This window comes from Falco cherrug, chromosome 6 (genome assembly GCF_023634085.1).
Source record: "Falco cherrug isolate bFalChe1 chromosome 6, bFalChe1.pri, whole genome shotgun sequence".
NCBI classification, from domain to species: Eukaryota; Metazoa; Chordata; class Aves; order Falconiformes; family Falconidae; genus Falco; species Falco cherrug.
In genome coordinates, this window is record NC_073702.1 from 50,057,856 (window position 1) to 50,078,947 (window position 21,092).

The 21,092-nt window shown below is 40.7% G+C and overlaps 1 protein-coding gene and 1 long non-coding RNA gene across 5 annotated transcripts in view; one reads left to right on the plus strand and one right to left on the minus strand.

The window, feature by feature from the left end:
* Positions 1 to 9,287, plus strand: part of LOC114015585 (uncharacterized) — a 33,438-nt gene extending 24,151 nt beyond the window's left edge. The window contains exons 2-3 of the long non-coding RNA XR_003559593.2: positions 2,705 to 2,931; positions 6,225 to 9,287. This is a non-coding gene — a long non-coding RNA (uncharacterized LOC114015585). The remainder of the gene's footprint in view (positions 1 to 2,704; positions 2,932 to 6,224) is intronic.
* AIG1 (androgen induced 1) overlaps positions 1 to 21,092 on the minus strand; it is a 127,965-nt gene that overhangs the window by 51,495 nt on the left and 55,378 nt on the right. Inside the window, exon 4 of one of the 4 annotated variants that reach the window (XM_055713072.1) lies at positions 3,136 to 3,265. The exons of 2 other annotated variants lie outside the window; for them this stretch is intronic. In XM_055713072.1, coding sequence (XP_055569047.1) covers positions 3,136 to 3,265 — 130 coding nt within the window. Of the gene's footprint in view, positions 1 to 3,135; positions 3,266 to 16,969; positions 17,027 to 21,092 lie in introns of those variants that run through there. One more of the 4 variants, XM_055713073.1, reaches the window with a different exon arrangement.

Here is a 21,092-nt window from a genome sequence, read left to right on the forward strand (position 1 = left end):
ATACTACTAAATCCACGTAGTGGATTTAGATTAAGAGATTAACAGTACACCACACCACCAACTCAAATCTGGTTCTAATAGTTTAATAATCCTTTCCCCAGGGGAAAACTAACACTGAAAAATTACCAAAAAGGAAACAATGCTCCAATCCAGCTCAGGTTAAAGATTTTACTGTTCATTTTGAACACAGGAGATCAGTTTAGGGAAAGCACCTTTTTATGAAGTAGCTGTTTAATAAATGGCAAAAAATGTTCCCTGCTGGAACTGCCTGTGCAAATATACCCTTAAGCCTTCAGTATCTGCAATATGTTGTCCTCACTACCGGGGACCTGGCTGCCCTCTCCACTCCCGTATCATAAGAAGCAGCTATGCAGCATAGCGATTCGATGAAGCTCTTTCTCATGACATTCTGGAAAATTATTCAACTAATGGCTTGGTGGGCAGGTCCAATTTTTTGCCTCATTGTCTGTGTTCTGACTCCAACTCTATAATATTTTGGAGAAAGTTCGCTGTTTCTGCACTGTGCCGAGTAAATATTTTGTCAGTTGTTAAGGATGAGCTACAGAGTAAGACCCGGCAATGTATCCAAATTCAGCAGCAAGACTTGGAACCGTGTTAGAACTTTTTCCAGATTGTGATTTGTAATGTATTTCAGAAGCCAGCAGAAAACCAACCACTTGAACTATTACAGAAAGGCTGAATGAACCCTTTTCAAAGCTGTGAAAATGTTTTTCCCCACAGCTGAAAAAAAAAAAAATTAAAAAAAATCATTAAGGCCAGCTGAAAGAGCTGGGTGATAAGGGGGAAAGTTTATTTCCCGATTGCTCCATGGTGCAGCACATTCCCCAACGAAGAGCAGTGTCTGTGCTGCAGCAGGGAGAAAAAACTCACTGGGATGAGGTGAAAGGGCCAGTGCTAATGCAAGGCTGTGAACCAAACCGCCCATGTCAGAGACACATCCACACGACCTGCTGGTGAGGGGTGAGCAAGCAAAATGGAAACAGAGGCTGCCCTCCATCCTGTCTCCATAGTGGAGCTACAGAGAAGGAAGCACAAATGAAGACTAAACAAAGACTTGTTTCAGGAACATAATTATTTGATCTCTGCTGCAGCCAGGCAATTACTAGAAGTGATGATCACTAAAACTGAATTCCACTACTTAAGCTAGGAAAACATTCAGCTTATAAATTACTAAAGAGAACGAAAAGCAAACACAACTATGTGGCTCAGCATATATCTATAATAATGTCATGGTAACCACTTGTTTGTACTTTTTATGTTATGCCTAACATAGAATCTCTATAGTAATAATCTGTGGAAAAAAGAAACAGATAGACCCATATACATGGTGCTGTTGTTTGGACCAATGAAGAAACAAAATCAAAAAGCACCTCCCCTTCCAATAAAACAGTTCTGCTTCATATAATTTTGCTAGAAGTTGTATTAAAATAATCAGTATCTTGAGGTTAGTATGCCAGAGAGATTCTGTCTCCCTTTTGCTATTATGATTGGGGCTGGAAAAGTAATTTTTACAGTCTGCATGGCAAGGTACAAAAACCCTAAATTGCTGAAAAGAATGCAAAGGATGAAAAAAGCCACAAGGAAAGCAAAGACAGTGAGAAGACAGAAACTGAAAAAATGATGTTGCTGTCCTCAGTGGAGGGTATACCTGAGGAAGCGTCTGTCACTAGCCCACCTACTCAACAGCAATAAAAATGGCAAGCAGTTTCATTTTCTTCCATCCACCCATCCATCCATCCATCCACCCATCCATCCATCCATCCATCCATCCATCCATCCATCCATCCATCCATCCATCCATCCATCCATCCATTCTTCCTTCCGTCCCTCCCTCTCATCACCCTTCCTCTTTTTGTCTTTCCCTTCCCTCCTTCCTCTACTTCTCCATTTTTTTGATGCTTTAAATACACACTTTATATGGGAGATACTAGTGGGCTTTTTCCACCAGAGGAAAGAGCACCACTTTCTCAACCAGGAAATTTTTTTGGACAGCATTTATGATCCAGCCTAGCAAGTGGTTCCAGTTCCTGACTGACCTCTGCTACTTCTGGCATGCTCAAAGCAAAGCAAGCCAGTCCTTGAGGGAAGGCCGTACCAAAAAGCTACTAGAAGGCCAGAAGGATCTAATTTTTGTTGCAGCTACAGTTTGCTATTGGCAACAGCATCCAAAATGTCTCACTGAATCATCAAGCAATAAACCGAGGCACAAATTGATATCATCTACAAATTTCAATTTGTAAGAGTAATTCTTGACAAAATTCATGATTTGTGCTGTGAAAAACATTTCCAGTTTTGTTTCTTCAGCGCATACATAAGCCTACCATCATCTTGCTCTCCCTTCAGCTTTGGGACATTATGTCAGACAAACATAAGCACAGGCTTCTTCTCCAGACCAGTATGTCATATGTACTGGTTTACCCCATAAGTCCTTTATGTGCCATCCTCCCATTACATCCAACTTCAGGACCTTCCTGCCACACTCTTAGGCCAATGGCTCTTCCACATCACTGATCTCCTTCACCTCTGCTGGGTTGGACACATGCCCTCTGCTCAGCCCTCCCCTGCCATACCCCAAGCTTCAGCTTTCCCTTCCCTGCCATTTCACAGCCCTCTCCTCCTCCTTCCCCTTGCCTGTGGCTTCCTACGCTCTTCTCCCCAACTCATTTCTTTTCTTTTCCTCCAGAGAACTGCTCATGTATCAGTCTTTTCTGATTCATCGGGGACAAGCAGAAGTGATGCACCCAGCTGAAGGAGCCACAGGCAAGGTTTGTGGTTGTGTCCTGCCTTTCTGCTGCACCTGGTGTATCAGCACCTACCTGCAACCAGGGCTCTCCAGCATGGCCCAAGTGCAGACAGCGGAGCAGAACCCTTCAGAGCCACCGGTCAGGCATGGAGATGCATGATGTACAGGTCTGTAAGTACTGGTCAGAAAAACTGCTGGAGGAATATAAAACTTCTGGGGGAAATCTAGGAAGAACAGTTGGGTGCCCCATGACACACGCAGGTTTCTGGTTTTAGAGTGGCTTTTTAATGAGCTTTCAAAAGCAGGGAAAAGTATAGATAAAAAGAAAAATAGTAAGATTCTGAACAGACATTCCCTTTCTTCCCTCCTACCCTTCTGTGGCTCAGTTTTACAGCTCCACCGCAGACAAACCAGAGACCAGAAAGTCAGTAGAGAGTGGAAGATCCACCCAAGTCTTAATGGCACTTCAGCTCCAGACACTTGCTGGATCCCACTGGGTTCCTGGATAGAACAATGCAAAAAAGAGGAAGGGACCTATTTTAGAAAATGCTAAGCCAATTAATTCCTGCATGTTGAAGAAAAGGCATGAGCTGGCACAAGGATCTCTGGCTGCTCTTTTAAGGACTGCTGAAGCAGGTGTGAAAAGAAGCTTTTTTAAGATGATGATTTCCTCATATAAGCAAACACCACAACAGAGATGGGGCAAGGCATTAATCCTGTGGTCTCCTCTTGAACGACAAATGGTCTGGCCCCATTTTCAACCCATTTTTACATCTACTGTCAACCTAACTTCGCCTGCTTAAGGAGATCCAGTCCCTCCCACAGGGCCATTTACCTCCTCTCAGCTGGTCCACACAACAGGACGTAATTTTACATACACAATTGACCAAATCCAGGCACCCTTTACTGTCTTTTATTTTTACTCAGCGCTCTCTCAGGCAAACGTCAATGTGGCTTCCTGAAAGTAAAGAGAGTTTGCCTGAGGAGAAAGCGGGTAAGGAACTCACTTCCATTACTTCAGTATCATAAACCCTGTATTTCATAATCTGTAACCTCCTTTTGGCCTTCTGCTGACCCATGTAATACTGCATCTATCCAGCTGTTAGAACCTCTGTTCAAACACTGCACTCACCAGAAAACTCTACCCAGTGTCACAGCTGGTACCAGGAGGCATGGCAATTTTGCAACTACTTCTTAAATTGTAATTATTTGTTAGTCTTGAGGAATCATAATAGCCCATATATCATCAGAGAGGAAGTGACATAACAAAAAACTGCCGTTGCCTCTTTCTGGTACACAGACAATATTTTGGTGAGATTATAGGTGCAAATCTTCTCAGCATTTCAACAGCCAAAGTCCTTTCCTTTTCTGTCAAATTTGTAATATCAAGAAGAAACATCAGTGAGATCCTAAGCCATTTATGCATATGTTTCTAATTATTTTATTTCAGTCTGTTATCCAAAATTAGAAATTACATTAGTATAAACCCACAAGTTTTCTCTGTCATGGTTTATCTTTTCATCTTTCTGCTGGAGCAAGGAATGAAGTCGCAAGGAATGAAGTCACAAGAACTTACGCACACGTGTTAAAAATTATAGCCCACTTACATATACTTTTCAGATAAACCCAGTAACTATCCTTAAAAATAAGTACAGTCTCAATAAAAAATAAAAGGTATTGCTTTCCTCACTAGTCCGTCTCCATAAGGTGTTCCATGTGTTTACCAACTAAAACTTGACTGAGGTTAAGTGAATGAAGGGACAGAGTCAGTGACTAAGCGAGGAGACAACATGTAACAGAATCAGGATTACCCGTACAGACCCCATCCTCTGAACGGCTCTGGCACCTGCCCTAGAGGAATGCACAGTGCACACATGCTCACTACCTACATCCAGTTTCAGCTGTGTATGTGCACTGCCTATCCCTTCAGTTCTGTCACCTTTCTGAAAACATACTGCAGAGATCAATGGTTTTTGGCACGTGTGTGTTCAAGTCATTTGCTAAGATGAAATACACCGTTTTGGGGGTATCTGGCAATTCAGACTGCAATACTCAGTTTTTTAAGCCCGCTGACTGAAAGCAGGTTTCTGCAATTTTGTTTACTGCCGCAAAGAAATTCACACTGTATCTCCACAGCACATAAAATGACATATGATGAGGAAAGAGCTTAATAAGGCAAGCAAGTATCAAAGAGCAATTCAATACAACTTGAGAAAACCATTTTAAAATTTTGCTAAGAAAAGTTTAATTATATGTATTTTTAAATCTGTGAACATGCTTCTTAAAAAGCAAACCACTGGATAATTCATTGCACTGAAAGGAATGGCCTGACTTGTATTGATATCAAAGCGGTAAGATTTCATTGCATATATCAAAAAAGGAAGCTACATCAAATGATGAAATTAAATAGTAATATGTTTTGCAGGGTTGGCAGAGTACGTTGACATGGCAGAGCACGGGAAAGATAAAGATACAATATTAATTAAATATCTTTCAAGGACAAGCGCCAATCTGTGCACATTTTGTAAGCTTTTCCTTGTTATGTCCATCATCTAGCATTTTGAGTTACATACATTTGGCCCCTCTGAGTGAAAGAACTAACTTGAACTTTATTTCCAGAACAATCCAAGAGAATTAATGAAGCTTTCTTAACGTCACTAAAAGGAAGACAATATAGAACATGTCCTTACTTCTATTTTTCTGCTTTTATACTAAATGAAAAGGAACTAAGCAGTAACAAGGGGCACTAGAAGCAGCTGGAGAAAAGATCCCTCTAGCACAAGTTCCATGAGGGCAACTATACGGCTACCCTTAAGCATAATGTATACTGAAGTAGGGGTACCTCTCACAGCACAACTGCAACTACACACCACACTCAGGCCAGTAGGCAGCCTGTGTAAATCACTAATTTAGGGAACACAAATCACTGCACAAGTCTTTTCAGCATATGGTACAGAAAAGATGCCGGAAGGCCTCAGGAGAGCCTAACACCGCCATTGCTCCTCTGCTCTCTGGGACATGAGCCCAGCCTTTCAGAAACTCAGTGTAGAAACCTGCCCAGAGCTCCAACTCCTGTGAACTATGTATTTCTTCATATTTAATTTATAGTTATCTTTTTCTTATTATCATCCCATCTTCCACCCAAAGACCTAGCCAGCTCTCCTTCTCCTAGTAATCTGGAAGGACTGGAGTATTGTGATTTGAACTTTGGCTACACCTTTCACTTTCATTAGTTATGCTATTGATTTTGTTAGATGATTGCATCTGGGAGGGATGAGAAACCAACATTTAGTTAACAGCGGGTGGACTTTTTAAAAATTACTTCTATGGCTATCCTCTGCCCTTAATCTTGAGAACTGTCATGAACTACATGTCTATGGAGGCAAACTTGACAAATTTTAAATCAATTTTTTCCTTTCAGAGTATAATTTATTATTATTTCCAAACTTATCTTCCACAGACTGCTGCAACAACAAACACCAAGACCACATTGATCAGAACATCATCTTACTGGCTGATCTAATCTCACTGAGAGAAAGGAAGGCTTATAAAATATGTTTGAAGACTAAACAGTACAACCAGTGCCAAGTTTCACTTGACTCACACTATGTGGAAGCTGAGGCCCAAATAGCCAATGTTCTCGTCTGCCAGAGGCCCATGTTCTCAAGTTCAAACACATTTTATATTTGCCAGTCATATTTCCAGTAATCACTAAGTTCTACTAAAGAAGACATTTAATAACTCGTATGACACCATATACTATATTTAATTTTCTCTTTAAAATACATTAAGAAACATTTTGTAAACCCCAAATCCTTTAATAAACAAAATGTAATCAGTATGGGTGTGTGTACCCAGATTTCTGTGTGCGAAAGAGATTTTGGAAACTAAGGGCTCTAATTCCATCTTTTCTGAAAGGTCCTAGATTTTAAAAGGTCAGACCAGGAACTTTCAAATAAAGAAAAACCCATGAACGCGCAGAAGGAGCACACATCTGTTATGCTGCAGTTCGCTCTGCAATCCAAAAGCAACACTGGGAAAGGCACGCAAACAACATAACAATTTTGGTGGTTCTGGTGGGATTTTAGATAATGAAGAAATTTTTGGTTAAGAGCAAACTAGAATAAAAGCGCTATGAAAACTCAGCATATTCCAGCTCTATCCCCTCCTTCTGCATTGCTCTGAAGAAAAAAAATAGAAAGAAACCTCTGACATTTCTGATCCTCCTTCTAGAGGGAAGCAGAGAGTCTGTCAGTCTTCCTTGTTCCAGTTCAGAGGCTGTGCAAGTGTAGACCGATATTTTAAAACCGAAAAGGGATTTACCAGAGTCCAGAATATCCCCTCCCATAGGCTGCCTTAAACAAAGCGGAGCTGTGGGACCAAGGCAGAGGAAGCGGTCTCGGGTGGCAGCCCATGGTTTGGGAAGGTGTCCAGGCTGCTGAGCGCCTGCAGTGCCCCAGAGCGAGGACCACGGCGTGGGCAGGGCATGGCTTTGCTCGATCTCATCTAGAAGGAATCCTGGAAAACGTAATCCCGGGATCTGCTGGGATTTGCAGACCTCCATAGAAAGGCGTATTTGGAAGGAGCACAAGATAGAAGCAGCCTCCTTTTTAATAACTTAGGAAAGCCTGAAAGAAACTACAGATGATGTTCATCTCTCCTGTAAGCAGGGAGAAAACCTCCTTGTTTGACTTTCAACGTCAAATCTGAGGAGGCAGCCAGTAACTGAGCCACAGCAACACCTGGGATAGTTTAAAACTATGTGAACAGGCCCTTTTTTAAAAAAAAAAAATAAAAGTGGTTTTAATTGCTTGTTTGTTTAGACTTCGCTGCTAGAGCTCTGGGAAGAAATTTCTCTTCAGAGAGAAGCTGTATTGTTTGTTTGTAAAATAGCTTGATAGGCAAAGCCTGCGGGGAAGATTGGTCTGTAACATACAGGAAAAGCAAACAAGAGTGGTAATGGATTCAAAGGTTAATGCAGAGTCCATGAGGAAATTAATTAGGTTAATGAATGCCCTCAGCTACCCACCCGCCACTTCATCCAAATGTAATGGCACAGCTGCACCCCAGCTCTGGGTGCATCCTCAAGAGGGCTGGGAACTGGATACTGTGAGATGCAACCCATGCAAGCCCTGAGTGTGTGACCCTGGACCAGTGTACCTATGCATGTTCACCTGCTAGGCTGCAACACTAATACCTTGCAGACTGACTGACTTCAGGCTGGGGGATCCCTGTTGATAGCCATTTGACCTCCTACAGTGCACAGGCCACAGTATGTTATTCTGCAATTGAAGGAAACCCTTCTTTTCAGACATGTGTGTGTCACTGAGCCCGATCTGGTAAGGCTGAACCATTGTGCAGTTGTAAGACTTATCCGTTTCCCAACCTGTCTTTATAGCTGAATTTTCTCACAGTAGCTCCAGAAAAGCTTACAAGCAGCTAAAATAACCTCCCAGTGCAGCTTAAATTCAGGCAAAAATTTCACACTCCCCAGTCTTTTCCCCAATTTGGGATTTAACAAACTCCATCCAAAATTCCAGGTCAAACCTGGTAAGCAATTTACTGTGACTGGCTTATTTAACATCATCCTTTCTGTACTTCACCGTTACCTTCAGGAACTACCTTGAAACTGTAAGGTGCTGCAAAAAGTGTTTATGTAAATTAAAGCAGCAATAAAAGGCTGCCAAGAAATTCCATAGTATGCTACCAAAATAAAACCTCAAGCTACTTCACGTAACCCCAAAGCTGAGGCTGAAAAAGCATCACAGTTAAAATAGTCATGAAGTTGTGTGTTGGGGTTAGAAAATTTCTTTCAGAATGAATTTCTGACAGAAAATGTAGTTTGGGTATTACTGAAATTTTGTCGTTTCTGATTTGACAAAATTTTCCCATGCTCATAAACAATCTAAAAGATCCATCAGGCCACTTCAGCATGGCTGCACTGGGGGCGTTCTGCCCTCTCCCAGCAGCTCTCCAGAACTATGTAGCCTTGGGGGAATTTTAGTTTTCAAGCATCCAATGGACCAGTTCTCGGTTGTGGGCTGGGCTTCTGGATAGACCACACCTCTCATAACACAGTTTTTTCTCCTCTCAGACTGACCAGTTTGGAGAAACCCAAGTGCAACCATGAAAAAACATAGGAAGATGCAGTTCAGGTTTGAACTAACTCAGAATGAGTTATTTTGTGACTTCTAGATTTACAGTGTTTGAAATATTTATAAAAACAAGATATATTGGTACAAAGTAAGGGGGAAAAAACCCAAAAAAACCCCACCCAGAGTGAAACATTACAATTCTTTTTTTTTGCCTCCAATAATGATATAAAGACTAAATATAATCTATGGACATAAGAAAAACCAGTGATTAATGGCTATGCAGACTGCTGCATGTCCATATAGTAGTGGTATGTGTGGGTCTGTCAGGTGCGAGATCTTGGAAAGCCCCACCTGTTCTGCATTTATGAGAATATATAATAGATCTTTGGTAAGATCTATCATTCTATCCAAGTACAAGAGAAACAGAGACTGGCTTAATTGAGGCTGCACAGGAAAAAAAGAGGAATAATTAATGCAAACTTCCAGTCAGGTAAACTAAGCTGCAGAATTTGCTGCCCTTCCTGGGGGCGACCTTTACTGAATGCAAGAAGAATAAGGGATTGGGAGAGCTTTCAAATGAGTCCAAGGCCAGGGAACTGTATGCAGACATAAAATGGCATTAACGAGTGATGAGCTCACATCTGTCTCTAATAGCACCATAAGTGGTTGCAGTGTTAGAGCTAGCCAGCTAGGTCAACCGTGTGTAAACGGTTTATCGTATACAGCTTATTTTCTCTGGCAGGCTTTGCTCTTAAAATAAACAGCACTGCACTCCATGAAAGGTTGGTGGTGACTGTCTCACCCTCTGTATGTACTGATTTGCTAGGGATCATCAAAATGACCTGCGAGGGGACACCAGACCCATGGACCTTTGTAGCTCACATCTTGCTGACAGGTCAGGTGCCCCCTCCCTGTTATTATCCCTGCAATAGAGGATATTGCAGAGCATCTTCTGAGGTGGGACTCTCAGGGGCCTTTCACCCGACCAGTTTATCCAAAAGGAGACAGTCACAAGTTCTCTCCCCATATAGAAAACAGTGATACAAACCAAGAAATAAAGGGCTCTTTAATGTAGCAGTGGAAAGTACAACAAGCTGAAGTCAGGCAAGTTAGAAATTTGGAAAAGAATGAGCAGTGACAATGAATAATGACAGGAGCAAGCTGCTAAGGAAAACAGATGTTTATCTCTTCAGATCATGACCAAATGTCTTTCTGGAAGATAAACTTCAGCGAAACAAAAATCACTGGGCTCACTACAGGTGCAAGTGAGCTGTTATGGCCTCTGTTAAACAGGAGGTCAGACAAAATGATCTAATATTCTCTTCAGACCTTAAATGCCATAGATGTCTGGGTTTGTCTGCGTGGTATTTTGTCGGTAGGTGAGAACTCACTTTGTTTCTGAGTCTGCATGAATCCATGCCAACAATGAACCAGGAGTCATGTAGCTGTGGTTAGCACAGTGCAAAATCCAACCTAATAACTTGCTCCTGGCTTGGAGCTGGCTGATGCCCGGCCAGTTCACAACACAGAATAAAGTTGCATCTGTCTGCAAAATACCATACAGACACACCTACCCTACACAGCAAGGCAGCCACGCTAGTGCATTTTTGCAGATAAGGAGACACAAGGCATGTCTGTGCCATGTCCTGGAACGCAGTGCAGGGATATCCAACAGCACCCACGGTGCTCACGCCGGAGCCAGTGGCAGTACAGCCACCTCAGCCCCATCGAAAAGGCCTGTGCCCTGGGACCAGTGCTGGCTAACCTGGCCATGCTGCCTTCAGGACCAAATCAGCATGTTAGCACAAGATCTGTACCACACGGTGCCAGGACACAGCTGGTGATGGTGACTACCCCTACTGCAGGGTAGATGGGCATTGCTGCGAGTGGTGCTACAAGGCAAATTGTATCATGGATTCTCTTCTTCTGGAGCAAGAATGAGGGCTCAAGACATGCCCGCTGTTTGTGGCTGGAGCTTAAATGCTCTGAAAGGGCAGCTTGCATTCCCTTCCATTAAACTCTCAGCACCCGCTCGGTAACTTGTCTCTTCTTCTCAGCATGAACTGAACCAAAGCAAGTCCAACTGCAAAAGCAGTGATGTGGTCACACTGTTTTCTGTGCTTGGCATCTACAGAGTAGAATAATGAACACAGTAGTAAGAACGTGCACTGGACGTGCAAGGAAGGGCAAGTAAAGCGCATGGTGCTAATATTGCCACCACACGGTTTGCCTTTACAGAAAGCAGAGTGAGCAACACTGAAAATGTTTCTCAGCACAGAGCTGTACACCGACAAGGAAAGCATAGCTTGAGCAAAGACAGAACATGGTTGTGTGGGAAGAATGTTTTCCAAAAGGGCTTAAGCCACATGACCAAATTAATGCTATAAAGAAGTACTGAAGTAAAAGTGCAAACCAAAAGAAAAATTCAGACGTTTACTCCACTTGTGACAATCTGACTCAAAATGGTAAGTGCTGGGGAAGAATTAATATGGAAGAAAGGATTAACCACTTCTCCAGAAACATAAACACAGAAGAACACTTTTGAAAGTATCTTAACATTTGTAAGAAGCAGCAGAAGAGAAGTTTATATTATAGAAAAAAGTCAATAAAAATGAAAGATGAAGGTAAAGAAAACCCCACAAGCTAACCTTTCAAGCAAAAAAATCTTTTGTAGCAGGCTGTGCCTACTAAGACATAGTGTCTTCTGGGAATGGCTGACACCCCCCCTTTTTAAGGCATCAGATCCTCAGTTTACATGATTAGTTCATAATCTCAGTTTTTATTCAATAAAAAAGGTTTTCCAATTCTTCATGATATGAAGAAGGTCTTAAAACTGAGGCCCTAAGGATTAAACTACCAAGACAAAATTCCAAAACTTGGATACTTCTGAGGCTCTTGCTCTCTTTAATCCTGACCATTCATACGTTAATGCCTGCAGGTTTACCCTCAAGACCACTGACACCTGGTGAAGAGCCCCCATATACTGGCACCAGCGCAGTATGTTCAGGGTTTATCTGTATAATTCACGGAGATTATGTGAAGAAATACTCAATAAGAACGACTGGTGCATGAGCAGTACCAGCACATATGACTTATTCCACAGGATACCTCCTGAAAGCATCCTGTGTCATTAGTTTCTGTGGGTGGACAGTTCCTTGAAAGAATAATGCTCAGGTGAATGGGCAGCGTATTTGGAAAGAGGCACTGGGGATGGGATTTAAGCAGTATTGCAGCTACTGCATATGAACTATAAAACATGGTAAACATTTCAGAAAAGTGTATTAATTGCAAAACAGAAACTTTCAGGATGATAACAATGCCCTTAAAGTTAAGTTCTTCTGTAATCATAGAACCTTCGAAGTTGGAAACTCCTTCTTCCCTCTCCATTGTCCACCAGTACGATTCTCACAAACAAATCACTTCAGCTGCTGTACTAGGAACAAAAACAGGATGGATATTAGACATTGGAAACTCTCCATTTGCCTTTACCACAAGGGGTTTTTTTCCCATGGATCCTAAGAAGGGCAGACGGGCATTCCCTTGAGGCAAACAGAGATGTTTTCAGAACATCGCGCAACAGGAATACTCCCTGACAACATGTCTATAATAATATGTTCCAAGTATAACTTTCTGTACTGTACCTTAGGCTATTTGGTGGTGGCAGACGTATTTTTATGCCCATTCCTTTTCCCTGAACTTGTGTAGGGACCAGTGCAACTAAACATCAGCCTTTTAAAAGCACAACATCTCATTTAGCTTCACAGATGCTCTTAACAAGTCAACAGGTCCACAGAATTTTCTGAAAAAGGATCTGTGTATCACCATTATCCAGTTTCTCAATCAGCAAGGTGGAAAAGGTTATGATGAAAGAAATGTACTTACTCACAGAGTATCTGGCAAGCGGACAGATTCCAACCCACTCCTTGTCCCAGCATCTAGTTTCCTTACAGAGCCTCTATGTGGCCAGAGTTTGATAAAGATGTGAAAAGTGACACAGTGCCAAATGCCATCCCAGGCTTCCCTGTGGATAGACTTGCAAAAGAAAGAAGATTCCAAGTTCGTTTCAGTCCCATGAGGCTTCACGCAACACACAGCTAACGTAAATGCCATCCCAGGTGGCACTTCCCCAAGCAACAGGTAAACATCGATCCCTGGCTTGAGGTGTGTGCTAAGACAGCTCAGCTTGGCTCTCCCTGGGGAGCTCACCAGCTCCTTCCCTGCACATCTAATAGCACATCAGGTTTGGTAAATGCCCTGTCATGAACATAGCAAAGAGGAAGGTGATGGTTGACTCTCTCATGCTCTCAGAGCAGCTGCCTTCTCTTTGCATCTCCATGAATCTCATCTACAGTAGCCCTTCTCACTGAGAAAAATACAATTTTTCTGTGCTGCTGATGGTCCTTTCTGTTTCACATCTGGAGATTGTTAACTGTTTCCCATGTGGTCTGAGTTTTAGCAGCAAAAACACTCCAACAAATTCTAGTAAAACTGCTTTATTTGTATTAACTGGACACCGGATACCCAGATAATACTGTATGAGAGACTTTATTCTTCCTTCCTCTTCACACTGACATTTCACCTCGGCCTGTCCTCTGAAATAAATACTAGGGAAACCTCATGTTTTAGTGATTAAAAGTTCAGAACAGAAAAGGTCAAAAGCTGAAAATAATTTAAGCATGACATCTCTGTTTAGGAGAGCTTAAGTACTTACGAGTGGTGGAAGTCCCAACTAAAACTCAAACGATGCTGTGAGGCTGTGACTTCCCCTTGGATACCAACAGCTTACAGTAACCTCTGTTTTTGCAAAGTCATAATTTGCTGCCATGGAAAGAATTATATTAGCAGAAACTGAAAGCATTGCTGCAAATCACTGAGGGACAAAACACTGCAGGAGGGAAATGATACCTATATGTACATTTTGCAACTGCATGAAAGAAGAAAACAAATAAAGCAGGGATGAGTGCTGAGAGGAGTGCTCAGTAGAGCTGGGAATATTGTTTTAAGTTGCTAACATGGAGGAAAAATTACCCAAGTCTTGGATAGTAAAATTTACTACCTTTCCAGAAGGACAGTTATGAATTTATCAGCCTTTATTTGGTGCAAAAAAAATTCTGAAGAAACTTCTTTAACACTCAAGCTACTTTTAGGTAAACGCAAGAAGGAGAAGGTAAATGCTCTTCAAAAGCAAACTACCGCAATTAACTAAAGCAACCAGAATATTATAAATGTATTTATCAAAAAAATCACCACTAGCAGGGAAAAAAACAAATTTAATAGCAGCAGAACACCCTCCACTCTAATCAAGTAGGAAAACCTCTCCCCCATGAGATCACCACTGTGCCTGAACTGTGTGGCAAAGAAATCATCTTTAGAACTGAGAACGTGAGAATGAAAGAGATGATGGTTTTTATCAGCCAAATACTTGTTCCATTCTTTTACTTTCTCAGTTTAATTTAGTATTGAGCCCATTACTGCAAATTTACCAGCTACCAGAACTTTTGCTGCCCACAGCGCTACATCACTGTGTTGGATGAGATGGCAGAAGATATAACGCACTCCAAGGCTGTAGCCTGAGGCTTGCTGCTGCTGCTGCTGCTGCTGCTATGTCAGGAGAGCGTGCTCCCACTCAGACCCTGCCAGTGAGTGTAACTCATTTCGGGATTTATGTGGTGGATAAAGGTGGTGTAGTGCAGGACACAGAAAGGCTGCACTTGGCTGGCTTGTATCTAATTTATGGATGGGTGTACGTAGGCATGAAGTGTTAAGAGAATGCTGCAGACCACTGGAGGCTCCAGCCATGCTGTGGCACAGCAAACTTAAGCAATACCTCTGCCCCAAGCAAGGACTGGCTCTTGGAGAAAGGGTTTATTGCCCAGCATTCATCATCAGGAAAATGAAAGAGAACAGGTTTTATTTCTGCTATAAATCATGCACATCACCAAGCCACTCTGTTGCAGCCAGAAGAAAAACCAAAGGTTCACTGTGATCTCTGACAAAGAGGGACCTTTTTTTTTTTTTTTAGCTGAGACAAGCTGTAGCTTTGAGATAATGGAAGCAAGTATTGTTTTTGAAGAGTTTTGTATATGCCTCACTTAAGAAAAGGAGGAAAAGATGTGAAAATCATAAGATAGTGGAGAGAGTCCTGTACTGTAAGAAACTGTTTTTGAAAACAGCGCAACTGAGCCGCCCAGCTTGTAGGCCAATGCAGGGAAGCTGATGCAAGAGCTCTGGCAGGGAGCGACTGCCTGCCAAATTCCTACTAATTGGTAATAAGGACAGCTGAAGAAACTGGCCTCTGAAAGGAAAAATAAAGTTTGAAACCTCAGACCAACTTCTTCAGGAACACAACTACTTCTGAAGAGAGTAGTAGATCCGCATGCATGGATAGATATAGGCTAATGCCTATAAATAACTCCAAGCTGGCAGCGCTACGGCAGTAACAGAAGCCAGACTGTGGTAACAGCCGGCTTCGCTATAGAAATTTTCATCTTAATGCCATCTTCCTTCTTGCTGTGGGAGACACACTGAAAACAGGTCTGGATATATTAAAACTCTGTCATGCCTTCAACAAGGTTTCATAAGGTTACATAAGTAATTTTCAAATTTCATTACAGAAATTCAGTTCAATCTCTATACGGTAACTATAAAATGCCTAGATTTCACTGTTTACATGAGAATGCCAAGCAACACGACCTTTAAATATAATTTTTATATTTCGTATATAAAATATTTTTTTTCAGTATTTTTCTCTGAAATAAATAAATTTTTCAGTAAATTTTCTCTACAACAGTACTAACAGCAGTAAGGAACCTGAAAGAGTTCAGATAAATTTGCCAGATTAAAGAAGCAAATATCCTTATTCCTGTTGCTGCTGTTGTTAACTTAAACTGAGATAGGTGATTTTATTCCTTCAGAATGAATGTCACACCTCTCAATTACAAAAAGAATATATAAGCCTAAGTAAACTGTCTATAATTCTCTTGTAAAGTTTAATTCATTTGTTTGCAAAGTGATCTGAGATATCTGGAAAGATTAAGTATTATTTTCTTGCCTTAGCAAAGGTTAGAATCTAGCTGGGAATTCTGCTGCAGTAGTGCTAAAAGGGCTGGTTTCCACAAATGTAAGGAAAACACTAGATTCACAAATACATCATATCTGCATTGAGCACACTGAGTTGTACAGACAAAGTAAGGAGAGAGGAGTACAATCACAGCACTTTTGCACCCTTCTGACACCGTGGGGTTGCTGGGGCTCACGTTTCCTGCAAGAGTAAACAAGCATAATTTGTTATTCTAACACGTACCGACAGGAACTGCCTGGTCTGTGTCACCTGTGAGGGGACCAAGCAGGGGCTAGTCCTATTTAAATGTGGTGCAGTTAAAACACTGTCAGAGACTTTTTAATGCCAAAGAATTTTACATATTCCTATTTATATTTTGAAATTGCAGTCACAGTGTTCAGACTTGCCTTTCTCTGCCTAGCAATGTATAGGTGGGATCTTCCATGTACAAGCCAATTTGATATAATATGCTTTTAGGTTCACCACAAAATGTTCTTCCTTACACTGTAAAACTTACCAAGAAGCCGTACAGTATTATGTTACATGGTAATGGTATTTCCAGAAAAAAAAAAAAAAAAAAGAATTACACATGAATAAGGCAATGAAAGTATGCAGGTAACCATGGCTACTGTTGTGAACTAAATAACATTTTTTATACAGCTGTGAATATTTGTATTATTGCCAGTTAAGCTGTAGAGCTCAGATTTGAGACAGGGCTGGTAAACACTGAATTCTTGCCTGAAGAAGGTGCTTCCCACAGTGGATGCAGGCCTCTACATCGTGCCACTGCGCATTCTGGTGTAATTTTTTTTGTCTAGTAAACACATCTTACTACCTCAGTCAAAATAATCAAAGTATAACTCTTCATGGCCACTACTCATACTTGACCGTCAGTGACACATTTTGCACAAGGTATTTCCTTTCTTAAGGGTATTTTTATTTCCTCTTGCCATATACCTGTAATTGTAGCTTTTCACACTTTTGAAATAGCTTTGGCTCCATAAAAGAGACTTTTGAAAGATCTTTAAAACATCTGCAAGCAAAGCCCTCAGCTTTCCTTGATTTTCACTGGTGGTAACACCCCCCTTCTTGGTCCCAACAGCATTCCTGGACAAGAAAAGAAAAAACAATTCCAAATGACAGGGCAGATGAGAGGGACCTTTCCTGCTTTGGTATCTTTTCAACTTCCAAGTTCATCCTCCTTAAATCATTCTTCTGTTTACATGTCAGAGTCTCTCTTCTCAAATCAATCATCATCTGAGAAGGAATGGAAACCTAAGGGACATTTCTCCTTATGGAGAAAAGGTACACCCAAAATCAAATTATTTGGAGTAAGCTGACAGTAGTTGCTATACTAAAAGAAAACATAAACACAAAGGCAGTTAGTTAGATGAACCTGTGCTTCCAGTAACATAAACAAAACGAAAATAATGAAACGCCTATTGTAACTAAGTGAAACAGGACTTAGAGCAACATCTCTCTATTCAAAAATTGAGTCACTTCTTCCTTCCAATAGAGCATGAGCTTGAAACCCAAGTGAGTGTTCATTCATTTGCCATGAATTTGTCTCCTTTGCCTGGTCTGGAGAGAGAGGATCATTTCTTAATAAAAGCACTGGCTAATGAAGCGCACACAAATTCACCTTGCAGTTCAATCCTTAACAAACTGCCTGTAGCCTCAGGCAAACCACGAATTCCATGTTTTAGTTTCTCCTCTGTAACATGGGGAAAACAGCAACTCTTTTCTGCCAGTCTTTACCTGTCCTGTTCATTTAGGCTGGAAGAAATGTGTGAAGACTAAACATTTCATATTTCTATCAACAGTGCTTAGCTTAAACAGAATTATAGGAGATGTTCTTTAAAATGGTACTAGGTACCAATATCATTATTAATAGGTGAATAGTAAAATATATATAGAGAGAGCATTTATTATGATATATATATATTACTATTCACATTTTATATACATATATAGTGCATAAATATATACTATATATACTATATATACTATATAGCATACAGTATACATATACACTATACATATACACTATATATATATATATATATATACACACACACATATATATACTACCTATTGTAAACCTACCACACTGATGTCATGGAGAATAAAACTGTGGGAGGCACAGTAGCATAGGGGTTGGGCAAACAACTGTGAGATCTAAAGACCCACAAACCCTGAGGAAATATAGAGGCAATGACTGTACAAAACAGGGCGCTCTTCTGGCTTCTGCAGGCACAAAAATGTTGGAAAAAGAAAACTGCACTGCGAACAGTGATCCTGCACAGTGGTCACAAACCAAATGAAGCTGAATTTCTGCTTGTTGGTCTAGAATAAATGAAGGGTCCCATTTTCAATATACACAAGGGTACTTTTAAACTTCCCTTTCAAGCTTTTTCTCAGTGATGTACAGTATACACAATTATCACCTCCAATTTCTATGGCTCTCTCCAGCTGACTACTATTATCACATCTTTATTTCTGTATTTGGTTTCCTCTGCTTTGCTCGCTGTCTTCTCCTCCTTAACAACCTCTAAGGCTATCACTTTCTCTCTTAGCTTCTGACACGTGCATTTCTTCCACCTTCAAATTCCCTCTTCCTTTTCATCCTTCATTCCTCTGCTTCAGAAGCAAAGACCAAAATGTCATCCACCTTAAGTCTCTGATCTAACAATACATATATTCACCTACTAAAATGATTTGCAGCTGTATGTATTTTTAAACAACTTGCAGCCGGTGCACTTTTGTTTGTTAATGGAAACATCAGTAAATCTGTGTATTAGTAAAAAGACATTTTTAATGGATGTTTCCTTTATAGAAAATGGTATCATTTCTCATTTCTTCATTTCAAATAGTGCCTTAAAATACAAAGTTCAGTTAACTGACAAACATATTTCATCTTTCCCATAAATAGTTCATAAAAAATTTCTACATTACATACTGTATTTGCACAAGAAGCCACAAAAATGTGCATGGCAGTGACTCAGCAAGTTGGAAGCCTGCATATAGGGTTTATAGAAAGCTGGTAAAGCTCAAAGTAACAGAAAAAAAAGCTAAAAGCCCCACAATGCAAATAAAATGGCTTCCTGTTGGAAACTAACTTAAGGATATGATTTCAATACTATGGCCATTTTTTATAAGGAAGAATTTCTTTCCTAGGTATATCTGAGCTTTCTTTTCTAGGTGTATCTGAGCTACAGCATGCACCACATCAGCCTAGAGTATTTTATGAAATACCAGGGGCACTAATTTGGTATATAGCCATTAAGTAATGTTATTTGAAACGGAGGTCGCTTCTGTTCTACAGCAGAATGGACAACAATACCAACTCTTAACTCTTAGCTGCATTTGCACACACGAACCTCAAAGTAATTTGCAAAAGGCTGTTTGCCTCTTCATTACAACTGAATGACCAGGACACTGAGGCACATGAAAGGGAAACACCTCTGAGCCCCCAGCAAGCCCCCAGCAGGGTGACCAGCGGAGTACAGGCACACACAGTCTGGTTTGGCACAGTGGCTGCCTTGCCTGGGACACTTCATAACCAGAATCAGGCACAGTGCTATAAACCCAGTAACAGCCAGCACTGTTTTCTAATTATCATTACAAAACCCACAAATAAATGAGATACCATAGAATCCCCCCAAAATGCAGACACTAGCTAATAAAGGCTTTTGAACACACACTATACAACTTACCTCAGCTTATTCAGTAAAATAGTGGCAGAACTAGGAATAAAATGGGAATTTAAAAACAGAGTTTAAACAGCACTTCAAATATGCAGTGTTACTTGCTTTGAAGAGAAAGCAAGCTGTGAAGAGTTAAAGGATACCAGTTAATACTGCAACAAAGATGTAAGAGCATACATTAGCCATTGGTCTGCCTTTTGCCATTTTGAGACACCTCCACACCCCGTGCTATTTCTCCATGGTTGGACCTTTTCTTGCTCAGGTAACTGTGGTGTCTGACAGAGGAAAAGTCACCTTAGTCATCCTTATGGTCTCTCTGAGAGAAACAGACACCTCTGGAAGGTGATAGCTTTTCCCAAGCAGGGCACCAGGCTGGGAATTCGGTGCTTTAGGAAAATGTCCAAAGGTAAAAGGGATAATTGTAGACCTGCATGAGTAATGGCAGTGGCTTACACATCTGTCAAAAACATCCTTCATGCTACATGCTGAATATGAGTCTCTTATATCTGAGGAGTTACTAAAAATGTACACTGTTTTCACTTACTTGTATCCATGTGGGAAAGTAATATACAGGGACTGAACTGAACAGCAGTGCAGACATCAGGTTATGTCAAAGCTCGTAGCCCGCAAGGAGCAAAAGTAATTCCCAAGGTTGTCCCTAAATCCTTTATTTCTGCCTATCCGCATGTATAAAACATTACTGCTGTGGCACTACTTCAACACGTTAATCACCTGAATATGAAATTATTTCTCCAAAATTAATTTGGTTTCCAAATCCAAAGAAATGCAAAAAGACAGCAAGTAACAACAAAAAAAGTTACTTTAACAAAGTGGTATTTGTTACAAAAACAAAGTCAAAATATGTCCTTGTATTAGCATTCCTGTAGCAATAATGATCTTGGGATACAGGGAGAAGTAATATTTTTTATTCCACCAACTTCAAGGGCTGGAAAAAGCATATAAGCTTTTGGGCTCAGACTCCCTTCACCAGGTCTGCTGATTCTTCTGGTATTGTGTCCATGTGAAATAACCTACTTTCCAACAATGATAAACAGGTAAAAATCTGGTCACTGAGTTAGTGCATATGCCTTCAATTGAAGGAAAAACTGTCTGCCAAGCTTCAACCAAGTAGATCATAGGTCTGTGAAAAAAAGAATCTAAAAGGATGGAATCCAGTTGCTATAGTGGCAAATTAAACAAATAAATGAGATACCATGGAATGCTGCAAAATATTTGTGGTCTGATTAAGTCATATTTGCCACATGTGTGAATACTAACAGCACAGTTTAGTAAAGTGGGTACAATATCGTATAATCTCACTTTTATTGTATGTACATTCTAATTCTTATCTGAGTGCTGATGAATGGGAAACCAGCATGCCCAAGGACAAATAACACTGCATTTTACTGTAATCATAATGCAAAGGATAGAGCCTTACATACATAAGATGGACAATCGATGCATAT